We start from the raw sequence: 13052 nt of genomic DNA on the forward strand, positions 1-13052 counted from the left end.
GGAAGTTTTATGACATAATTTCACATCACTCTGCCCTCCCAGTAGATCTATAGGATTTTGTTTAAACATTGGTAAAGTCGCCCTTTAAAGCCTTTCAGCAGCGGGAGCCTTTAGCTGCTGACTCAATGTAGGAAAAGGCCTGACGGTGCTCAATATGTGACATGCATCAGCTCTGCTCCTGCTCTAGCCTAGGGCTGTGTACCATGGAGTTGTCCTTTCTCCACAAGACAAGCTGAACCACAATGAAGACAATCTGTTTAGTCAATGCATGCTGTAGCCTTAGGCTGGCTGGATTGTTTTCAACTACTACACTAATGAATTACAAGTTCCCCCCCATGTTTTGTATCACCGCAAATTTAAATCATATTTCAAATCCTCTGCTCCACAAATGCGTGGTCTCCCTCTTTGTCTATCTCCTTTTCTCTCTCTTTCACCCACATTACAGACACACTTTCATATGAGAGGGCGACACACAGCATTACAAGGTGGAGATTGGCAAGCACTATGAAACTTTCAAATTTAAAAACAATTATAACACGGTTAAATGCAACGCTAAGTTGCCCTACCACAAATCAACAACAATGCACATGTTGTACATTACTAGTAGCAGCACTGCGTGTGCAGGTGAAACCACGGCGCTAATCACAGAGATGGATACATGGACTACACCATCCTGTCCCATAAAACATTACCACTCAAATAGAAAAGCTTTATGAGGAGACCGTACAAGATCTCCACTCAAGCTAAATCAGCTGTCCCAAGCTGGCTCTAACCACATGCATGGACGGCACTCACCACTCAATATTATGTCACCATGACCATGAACCTGCGTGACGTTCATGCATTGAAAATAGTTACAGATGTTTTTTATAGGCAACCAGATAAACTGTGTTTACAGTAAACTGTAATCGTCACTCAATCAGTTTAAAATTCTAGTGCGACGTCTGATCCCATTACATTTTAATGAAGCTTACTTTGACATTGATTTTGGATCTTGAGGTCAATCTCAAAGCACTCTTGAGCTCACTTTGCCTTGGAACAGAGACTGACTCATCCACTGCCTTGACTCCTCCTGAGTCCTGACCCCAAAGGCCCTGGCACACTGAAAGCGTCATAGACACGAGTGTCACTGACGTACGCCACATTAGGCCACTTGTTCACGTTGCAGGTGGATGAATCTGAAGCTTCAAATCGTCTCTACATTCAGCACCACAATCCTACTATAAATGCACGAAATCTCTGCTTGTCTACGTGACTGTAGTTCACATGTCTCGAGAACTGTCCTGCTGACCGCCTTCAAACTCAGCTTGAGGACCAGAGGCAGTGCCGTGCCCGGCATCGAGTCGGTCGGATAGGTGGTTGTTCAGAATCACACATCCAACCGATGTGCCCATATATGGGCATATACTGATGACATCAGGGATCTCCATATATGGGCATAAACGGGACAAGGACAGACAGATACAAAGCTCTCCATATATGGGCATAAGAGGGGAGCAGACAGACAGACAGACAGACAGACAGACAGACAGACAGACAGACAGACAGACAGACAGATAGACAGACAGACAGACAGGTACAACGGGTACTCTGACGTTGCATAACTAACTGGGTGGGACATCCATTCCCAACTTGCATCGTTCCTGAGTAGGCCGGTGCCAGTCTAGTTATTAATAATTTGAACCGCACCAACCCGAATGATCTTGTAAATTGTCAGCCATGTAGAGAGGCAGACTTTCTGCAGAGAGAGAGAGAGAGAGAGAGAGAGAGAGAGAGAGAGAGAGAGAGAGAGAGAATGCTGCTGAGCATTCACGTTGGCTTATTATTAAAATCAATGTAAATGTACAGTATGCAGGAATCTCCCGCATTATAAGTGCTAAATTTGCGGGAATCAATTTCGCATGTGCAATTCCTGCAATTCAGCACCTGCTGACAACAGGTTGGATGGTGAAAGTCACATTCAACTGGTTGGATGGTCAAAGATACGTCCAACGCGTTGGATGGTCAAAGACACGTCCAACTAGTTGGATGGTTAAAGACACGTCCAACTGGTTGGATGGTCAAAGAAACCTTTAACTAGTTGGATGGTCAAAGATATGTCCAACGGGTTGGATGGTCAAAGAAACCTTTAACTAGTTGGATGGTCAAAGATATGTCCAACGGGTTGGATGGTCAAAGACACGATCAACTGGTTGGATGGTCAAAGACACATCCAACAGGCTGGATGGTAAAAGACACGTCCAATTAGTTGGATGGTCAAAGACCCATTCAACTGTGCTGTTAGTGCACCTTAAAGCACAACTAGCTGTGCATCTCTGGTAGCCATGCCAACCAGGAGGATGGAAGAATCTTTCCAGTTTCTGGTGCATTTCTTTGCTCTTTCTTGATCATGAACGTGTTAGTACGTATGTGACTTTGAATCACATTTTCCTAACCATAAACATACTGCCATAATAAACCTGGCACCCTTGAGCATGTTATTTGATTTGATTCTGGGTACTTCACTGATGTTGACAGCATTCCCTGTTTGCCATGTACCTCCCGAATCAGCATTGTACCATAATAACAAATAAAGAGTGAATGCCCTCAAGGATATCATTACTGTAGTAAAGCCTTCTCAGCAGCAAAAATCATTGACACAGAACTACTGAAGCACAACTTCATAACATTTACACCACTCACTGCAAAAGGAAAGCCCAAAACATAATTAAATACACTCGCCACCCCACTCAGGTTCTGATCTCACTCCTTCCATCTAAACAATGTTACTGGAGCATTAAGTCACACACCACTAGGGTTGCAATAGTTAAAGGTAGGGTAAGTGATTTGCTTTGGTTAAAATAAGTGTTAAATAGCTCTATATTCTGATAGTACTCATTGCTATAGAGTGTTTGTTCAGTATTAGGAGTCTCCTTGTCTCTCCACCTCTTTATTAAACAGAAAATGCATTTTAGTTTCAGTTTCAGTTTCATTTCCAATTTTATCCAACCAGGACAGAGAACTCAATTAGGATACAGATTAAACTAGAAAATGTGCTCCTCGGAGCACAGGTCTCCGCCAGTACTGTTCCTGATTAATCCTGTCTTAAGTGTTACTTGATTAATCCTGTCTTAAGTGTTACTCCGCCATTTCTCAGCCATTTCGTGATTATTCCTGTCTTACCTCACTTTGAAAGAGACCAAGACTCTTTCAAAGTGACACATCTATTTATAGGCCGCTATACGTCATGCGTCTCACTAGCCAATCAGAGCACACTCTTTCAACGTATTGTCACGTGTCACGTGAGGCTTGACCAATGTTAGCTTGGCCGAGGGGGACGGGACGGAAAGTGAAAACATAGTCTCCTGGCGGAGACAACAAGTGAAATTGGAAGTGATGACACTAAGAAATGAGCAGACAAAATTGGAACTGGAACACTATACAAATTAAGCTTAAAAATGGGTATTTTCTCCTGATTGGCTGAGATTTTGACACCTACCGAAAAATTTATTTTCTGTTTATTAAAGAGCTGGAGAGACAGGGAGACATCTGTTACTGAAAAAAACACTCTATAGCAATGATTACTATCAGAATATAGTATTTTAACCTTTTAACAAAATACTTTTTGTTTTAACCAAAAAATATCACTTACCCTACCTTTAATTGAACTAATTGATTTAATCGATTATTGATAAATCGATTATGTGAGCTTGTAAATCTGCTATTTTCACTATTTTTGTATGACACTGTTATGCGACAAAGTATAAAATAACGCGTTAATCAATTTATTGATATCTAAAATAAATTAAAAAACTCATTTATTAGAAAAATCTAAAAAGTAATCAATAGAATATAGCTGCAGCTCTACACACACCACCCATTTCAGTTACAGTTTCTTTACACAGGTTGCTGAACAGTCAGCTGAGGCATATTGTTATTGTCTAATATGTAAAGTTATCCTGTACTGTATATTGTGTGTAATGTATTCATCTGAGTGCATTGTGCACATAAATTACATGTAGGTCTGTGTTTTTGTTTTGTTTTGTTTTGGGATGGTGTGTTCTTTATGGTAGAGAGGGCCAGGGGGCACAAATATTTCATTATTCTATAATACAAATGACAATAAAGTTGAACTTGAACTTCACACCACCCCGTCTTCCCTCCTCAGACATCAGTTTAGGTTCTGTATCTGGTCTGCCAGGGCTCTGAATTACTTTTCCAAAGGGAAGATGTGCCATAATAGGGGGTATGGCGTCACAACCATAGACAGTAAAAAGTATGGACAAGGTTACGCCCATACACTCTACAGACCGTAAATGAAGCCTATTTTTCAACGTTTTCAAATCTTTCTATATCCTATGCACTCGGAAATGAATGCTATTGGTTGGGGCCAGAGTGGGGGTGGGGAATGAATGCTATTAGTTGTGTAGCTTGTCAATCAAATCATCACAAGGTAGATTGCCAAGCTACACAACTAAGCATGCCCCTCCTACAGCATACCCTACTAATAATGTTTATTAAGGTAATAAAATCAAGTGTAAAGTTCAGCAAAAAACAATCCGCTTGAATGGAGCTTAATTACTTCTGACACCAGCAGGGGTAAAACAGGGAGACCATAGGCCATTCATATGAACTGTCTCTTCCTATATAGCCTCAATTTACAACTCGGAAGCTGGCCCCTTGGTCACAACATGCACACACAGTGCAAACAGCAGTGCACTAGTGCAGTGGTTTTCAAACTTTTTTGTGTCCAAGGCACACCAATAGGAATTGCGATGCATTGTGAGCTTGCAGATCAGCTATTTGCACTACTTTTGATTTAAGAAAAATGTATGAATCTAAAAATAAATACATAAATGAAGTTAATTACTTAATTACAATTTTTTCACCGATAATGACATGCCCAAAACAGAGAATGAATGTGGTTAAAATATACTTTGTAGGGTATAGATTTTGCATGTTGGGAAATGAAAGCACAAAGTACTGATATAATCAAAAAATATACTGTATGTTTCATACGTTTTTGTATAGTTGTATATATTGTATTAATGATTTGTGGGTACACCAGTGTGCACACTGTTTGAGAAACACTGCACAAGTGAATTCTCACACTGTGCTCAACACCGGCAGTAAGACTTGTGAGCCGAAGCACACTACTTTATTTATTTAACATAATAGTCAGAGATCTGATCTGAACATTCCACAAATTCTATCATTCTCTCCTAGCCACAGACCGCTGGGACCCTGCTTACCAATGACTATAACAGAGACACAAAACTGTACAGTATAGGAATGAAACAGCACAGATTGTAACCTTATCACCTCTATGACGAAACAAAGATAGCATTTCTGTGGACTGGAGGTGGGCTATTGAAAGTGTGCTATCAAAGCCAGGGTAAAAGGTGATGCTATTGCAATCTTTCATTCTGTCACTTGCAACACCTATGTGTTATGCTCTCTCTCTCTCTCTCTCGCGCGCGCGCGCGCGCGCACGCACGCACGCACGCACGCACGCACGCACACACACACACACACACACACACACACACACACACACACACACACACACACACACACATTGGCTGTCACAAACGCTGTGATAACTCTACCTCTATCCTTTTTCTTGACTCTTTCTCCCTAGCTTCACCTCAGGATACAGACAGAGACAAGGAAGAAACAATAGGAAGCACCTCCGCTGTGGGACACACTCCAATTCCAGTGCCTAATCTCAGTAAAATGCCTGCTTTACCTGCTGTGACACTTAGGGCTGGGCAATTAACCGAAAATATATCTAAACCAATCTTTACAACGAAAAAACGACTTAATCTTGCTCATGGAGGTTAATAGAATAAGCAGGAAGCAGGTTCACTGTTTGAAATAAGCGATACATTGATTTGAAGTCATATCATCTAGCCCTACTGTATTAACTGTTGTACTGTAACATAACAGCAATCTCTCTATCTAAAATTACACAGGCTTGGCCTATATAAAAGCAGACATGTAACACTTTTTACGGTGTGGGGCAGGAGGATACATTTAGTTCTGCATGACTGTATTCTAACAAGGTCCACACCAAGCCATCAACTAACATAGCCTCTCTGTCTGAGACAAACCTCATGTCCATATTTCAACTTTTTACGTTTCTATGTTAAAGGATCTACACCATGAATTTAAAAAAATATATATATATTTGATATCATATTGTTTATGTCCCTCAAACGTTTTTCAAAAGGTTTGAGCCTAAATCAAGCCTCAGATATACTCATTCCAACTAACTTCTCTCTGGCTTATAAAGCACTTTCACCTGCAATACCACATTGTCCTGTTTGCCACGGGGCGCTATTGAGACAGTTTGTATGCATGTTATCTCCTGGTTCTGTGTGGAAAAAGTAAAAAAAAAAAAAAAAACTTTTTTTTTTAGTTTGAACTGAAAAAACGGGAGAGATTTTACCAGACGTGACGTCACGTCTGGGTGAAAATCAGTTTGGTCTGTTTTGAGACCAATTTACAGAAAACCCCAGATTTGATGTGAAAGCCTGAGTGTTCAAACTGGGGTATTTTTTGGGATAGAAGAGAGGTAGGGGAGACCAAAAACACACAAAAAAGAAGGAAAAGTTAAAATTCATGGTGTTAACAAACACATAACCTTCATCATCCAGATGTTTCTATTTTAATAAACACATAACCTTCATCATCCAGATGTTTCTATGTTAATAACCACATAACCTTTATCCACATGTTTCTATGTTAAATACATAACCTTCAAGCACAATCATCATCAAATCATCATTGTGACAGCCCTAGTCCCACTCGATTATAAAAAATAATCGATAATCAATCATTTAGTAAAAGAATCGATAAAAAATCTATCCCTATTTTGGGAAAATAGTAAAAATAACAGATATACAAGCTGACAACGTGTCACATCATGACGCATTGTGCGCTTGTAGAAAATTCTATTTTAATATACATTAAAAAAAAAAGAATTACTGGAAAGCAATGGTTAGAATAATGGCTACGGGAATAATGAATATAATTTCTGTTGCTCACCGGGTCGGTCAGCATGGTGCGGAGGTGCGAGGCCAGCGCCAGCACGGCCAGCGAGTTGAAGGCGGCGCCGTTGAGCAGTGAGTACCAGAAGTCGTTGGAGGGCAGCAGCATGACGAAGTTCACCACGAACTCTGCATACAGGACCAGGAACCACGTGATGCCGGCACACACCATGCCACAGCTGTCCTGTATGGAGGGGTGCACCGGTTCATCCAACTCATACATTATTAGAAAATTACATTTTAATGAAAAGTAATTGATTTTCTAATACTTTTTTTTTTACTGTGAAAATAGCAGATCTACAAGCTTGACACGTAGTGCCCTTGTAGACAAAGTATAAAGTAGGGCTAATAATGAGGGTAAATCATAATCAATGAAGTCGTTTATTTATCAAATTTATTTTGAATATTTAAAAAAAATCATTGATATACCGTATCTACACGTAAAATACAACAAATTAAATATTTTTAAAACATGCTTTCTCGATCAATCGATTAATCATAAAAGGAATCGAGAGATCGAAATCTCTAAGAAAATGGATAGCTTCCGCCCTACCTGTATGAACCAAACGGTGCGGTTCCCAGCCACGTGTCCCACATGCGGGCCCCCCACCATGACCCCAGGGGTCAGGGGTCCCGCCTCCAGGTCCCCGTCCCCTGACAGTAGCGGGTGGTGTTGGTCCATGTCTCGTAGCCGGTGGCCTGAAGACTGCATCCTGCCCTGTGGAGAACAGAGGGAGGACACCGGATTATTCACATCAGAATCACTTTGCTTATCAATTTCCTATGTACTGACATACATAAAGAATAAATACCGTTCCCCCTTAGCCACACAGCCCCCCCCCCCCCAACCAAAAATAATAATCACAAAAAACATAAAAACTAAAACTCAGTATAAAAAGTAATGGATAGAATAATCTCTAAGAAAATTATGGATAGTTTCGGACCTACTGCCATATTAGTCTACTATACCAGAAGGGCCAAAACAGTACAACAGAATTCCTAAATGAATAACAAAGAGTGTAACAAAATTAAACAACCAAAAACTAAAAACATCTTCCAATACCACATTAATACTCAGGACATAGACACCGTGTCCGTCATCTGACTCTTAAAATCCTGTAGAGAGATAAGGTGATCCAATTTGGTAAAACAAGCCCAAAGTGCCTGCCTCAGTTCAAACAGCAAGTACCCTACAGTGCAACTATTTCTGTAAGCGTAAATTATAACTGTTCTGTCACAATGAAAACGTGGTATTTATGTACACCGGAAGCTTACCTAATTTTGCCCAATATTAGAATTGTCATTAGCAAAATAGTATATATAACCACTCTCAACCTGGCACACAATGCTTGCACTGTTGATCGTCTATTTTGCACGCAACTGTTCCACAATGAAGTATAATACGGGGTTTAAGTTGTTAATCAGACTAAACGAATTAGCGGATTATTTAAAAAAATCTGTTAGAAATGATTTGTATCAATTCATTGTTATATTATAATTTAAAGCATGAAAAAATAACCTGCTTCTTGAATATTCGATTCACCGACATGAGCAAGGTTATGTCGGTTCTAAATGCAGATCATTTCGATACATGTTGGGTTAATAGCCCAGTCAACATGGCCTCAGTCTGATGCATTTCTATTGATCATTTGTCAGTGTTCACAGCCCAGTCATCTCTTGGAAGAGTTGAAAGGCCTCTGAAATAGCATCATCGGAAACCAATATACTGTACAAACACAATGTGTTGTTAAGGTGCTGCAAATCACTCTTGCTTTTCTAATGGTCAAAGGAACATTTAAAACATCCTTGTCTGTCTGAGGTGGATTAGAATCAGGCCTCAGTGTTGAGTGGGGAGGCATCATTATTGTGGCCATGTACTTATAGACAAATAGTGAAAATAAACATCATCTACAAGCTTGTAGAATTTTTACTTTTCGCTACGTTTGAAACAGAGCTTAAGTGGTTAATAACTATGGTTGGGATCCGGAACAGGAGGAATCGGAGGAACCGGATCCAACATTGAGGAACCGGAATCGGTTCCATCACATTTGGAACCGTTGGGTATAGCAGACGCCGTGAAGTCCACATACCAGCAGGGCTGGTATGTGGACTTCACGGTGTCTGCTATACAATTTAATAACGGTGGTTCTCAAACGTTTTAATTTCACGGATCACCCTAACTCTGAGAGTGTACAAATGGAACCAAATGGACCCGTCCATTTGGTTCCATTTGTACACTCTCAGACAGAGTTACAGATTTGTAAGCGTCCATTTGGAAGCGCCTATAGGATCGTTAATATGGAACCGTTAAGGAATCAGACCGTTAAGAGGGAAACATTAAGAAACCGGAATAGTGAAATCCGAAAGGATTTCCCCAGCAAAAGTAGTTAATATAGCATCACAATCATTTTAACCACTTTATCCATATATATGTTGGCTATTCAAAAATAGCAGATCTACAAGCTCATACATCTGCTATCTTTGAAAGAAATCAGAATTTTAGAAAATGGAATATTTTGCTAAAATCGCTGAAATCGATTAGTATGATTAACTGTAGCACCGCTACTACATATGATTTAATATTACCAAGACGGTTACATCGACGTCCAGGATCAGTTTCCTGAAGGGACTAGTGCGGTCATCGATTTATCCTCAACCACGGTCCTTTCTTTGTCCTTGACATGACGATCACGGAGGCACAAGCTTATTTCAGTGACTCAAGGTACAGCAACAGTAAAGCTAAAAGGGCCTTGAGCTCCCATGCAGAGTTGAGCCTGAGGTTGACTCACCCTTGTCAGTTTGATTTGTATTTTGTTTGGTTTTCCTCCTGTGGATTATCTGGATTCTCAGTTCACATGAATTTTCCATCGCCCAAAGTGCTGTTTAATGAACTTCATCCCTCAGTGGGAGAAGAAAAAGCCTGCAACACTGCAGCTTCTTGCTCTTTTGAACTTCATCTTGCTTGCTCTGCCGCCACTCTCTTGCCTCTTCTTTTCTGTCATCTTTTGCCTCCCTCTCCCCTTCTTCCAGTCCCGATCTAGAATCTATCTATCCACTACTCCTCACCTATTGTCCTTACATTTTGTACTTCTGTTGGTCCTTGCTATTGCTCTAGATTTATTACCTTACTTTTCTAATGAACCACATGAGTCCTACATACTTTGTCGTACGACGAATAGCAAAAAAAAGCGGATCTACAAAAGCTGCAGATTCCATTCTTGATGGCAGACTAAAATGACCTTCCAAAATACTATCTGCTCCCCGGCTAGCCAAGAGGAAGGACCATTTGTCTCCCCGGATGGCTGTCAGGAGAACAACTGAGAATATAGTCTAGATCTCAAAACGACTTGCCCATCAGGCAAGTACAGGTCATACAGGTTCTACCTGCTCTCCTCCATCATATGTACAGATCATTTTGCCAGCATCCCATTTCATATCGTTGCTGTCGGGCAGGAAACATCGTATTGCCATATTCCAACTTTAAAAAAAAAATGGCCTACATTGTGCAACAGTGTCAGTGTGACAAAAAATAAAACTGTCACAAACGTCTGCTCCCGTCTGTAACTAGGCCTGTCACAATTATTACATAATCACCTAATCGCAATTATTTGAGATCACAATTGCTTTGTCAATCGTCACAAACCTATATTTTCAAAAATGTTGGAAATAGCAGATCTACAAGCTCACAACGCATGGCATTGTGATGTGTTGTGAGCTTGTAGATCTGCTATTTTTGTAAACATTTTGAAAGTTAAATTGTGGCTGGGTTTTATAAATATTGAACCTATGGAAAGTATTAATACAAGCTTATTCTTGCTATTTTGGAACGCCACCATTGTACAACAAAGTATAATACATGATTAAGGGGTTAATCGGACTAATCAATTTAGTGGTTGTAAAAAATGTATTTTTTCATGCCGATCTGTTGATATATAATAAATAATTACATCATTACACACACACACACACACACACACACACACACACACACACACACACACACACACACACACACACACACACACACACACACACACACACACACACACACACACACACACACACACACACACACACACACACATACATACATATCGGTTAGTGGTTCTAAATGGTACCATGGTACCCACATTTTGTAGAGACGTGGGAAATAGTGATGTGACATGGCACATGGATGCTAAAAGGGGATGGGTGACATGCCAGGATTAAATGTGGCTTTTCTTTTCACTGTAAATAGACCCTGAATTATACTGTCGCACTGTCGCACAGCGAAAACAGCCGACCTACACAAAGCATTGCAGCGTGGTGGAGGTACAGTGATGATGTGTTCTTAATCTGGCAGGTGACACATTTTCATCTGGAGTCAAGACCCCACTGAGATAATAATAATATTCAGCATCATAATAATAACACACCCACCCAGACCGGAGGCCACCCTGCCCACGCAGGCACACGCGCGCGCGCGCGCGCACGCACACACACACACACACACACACACACACACACACACAGACACACACGCACACGCACACGCACACGCACACACACACACACACACACACACACACACACACACACACACACACACACACACACACACACACACACACAGATGAAAGCCTTAGACATGGACAGTGCTTCTAACCATAACCATGGTACATTTTGGCTGAGGTGCTTCATTTCCTGTGGTTGGCTTCTCTGCCAGGCCAGCGTAACGTAATGATACTAAAGTAATCATAATAATAATGATAATAATAATCCTCCTATAATTCTAGAAACCTCTGTGGTGGGTGGTGGTGAGGCCAAAATCTCTTCTGCCCGGTTCTCCTCAGTGGCTGGAGCAATTTATCTGAATTTGCACGCAGCCATTGACCATGTGCACGGAACAGCGAAGCCCGTTTTTCGATTTCACCAAAACTCAGCTGTTTATTAGCATTTTTGTGTAAAAGAATGTCGCCATGGTTACGGCTGCTGCCCAAAATAATCCAACAGCCAACTCTGACTTTGGAGACAGCGGGTTCAGCGAGTGAAGCTATCCACTAAACTCTATAAGTCTGGCTTGTTGATGCCTTTAAAAACAAATTGCAGAAGTGACAACTCCCGAGAGAAATAAAATCAGCCAAGGACATGTCACACTGCCTCCTACAATATTTCCCCCCTTGGAAGACATCATTCACAAACACTGGCACATAAATCCACACACCCTGTTCTACCCACAGGTGTTTAGAACATCCCAAGGTCCAGTGGTGGAAGAAGTACTCAAGATATTTAAAAAAATAAGTAAAAGTAGAAATGCCATATGAAAACACTCTGTTACAAGTAAAAGGCATGTGTTCAAATTTTGACTTGAGTAAAAGTACAAAGGGTATTGGCATCAAAATCATACTGATAATGACTGAGACTGCATCTTATGAATATCTGATTGCCAGAAAAAACAATGTAAAAGGGAAGTTCCATCTAGTATGGGATTTATTCTTTTTGTACATAAAGGGATTGCTGCATGGATCATTGATCATGTGTTGAAACAGATCACAATTGATGTATAATCACAACTGATAATAAAGGGGTGTAGGGGGGTGTTGTCCACATAGCTTAGCTATGACTGCCTGCTTTAGTTATATTTTATTTATGTATTTTATGTTGTTGTTGTTTAATGTATTTGTACTGTCGTGTTGTTTGGTCTTTGTTATGTTATGTCATGTTTATTTGTTGAAAAATGAATAAACACTTTAATTACAAAAATAAAAATCATACTGATAGATCCAAAGTAAAAGTACTATTTTTTTTTAAAATGTGAGTAAAATTAGAGAAAATAGCAGATCTACAAGCTCACAACGCGTCGCATGCAGTCCACACCACGTGGGAGTTAAGCAATACTTCTTGGACTTTTTTGTTATATGTACTGTATGTTGTAGGCTATAGGTCAGTGGTTCTCAAGCATGTTCATGGCATGGACCTCCATATTAATATTTATTACATCTGAAAAGATCTTGTGCCAAGCAGCCACATAAGAGAGTTGTG

General features: G+C 40.4%; 1 protein-coding gene across 5 annotated transcripts in view; it reads right to left on the reverse strand.

Annotated features, from left to right (window-relative positions):
- Nucleotides 1-13052, reverse strand: part of zdhhc7 (zDHHC palmitoyltransferase 7) — a 43290-nt gene that overhangs the window by 17181 nt on the left and 13057 nt on the right. For 3 of the 5 annotated variants that reach the window (XM_084061966.1, XM_084061965.1, XM_084061964.1), the window contains 2 exons: nucleotides 7585-7749; nucleotides 7030-7215 (listed from right to left, as the gene is read on the reverse strand). In XM_084061966.1, the coding sequence (XP_083918092.1) occupies nucleotides 7030-7215; nucleotides 7585-7743 (345 nt within the window). In that variant the 5' untranslated portion in view covers nucleotides 7744-7749. The remainder of the gene's footprint in view (nucleotides 1-7029; nucleotides 7216-7584; nucleotides 7750-13052) is intronic. The other 2 variants (XM_084061968.1, XM_084061967.1) reach the window with 1 other exon arrangement.

This window comes from Gymnoscopelus microlampas, assembly GCF_963454915.1.
Source record: "Gymnoscopelus microlampas genome assembly, chromosome: 1".
Taxonomy (NCBI): domain Eukaryota; kingdom Metazoa; phylum Chordata; class Actinopteri; order Myctophiformes; family Myctophidae; genus Gymnoscopelus; species Gymnoscopelus microlampas.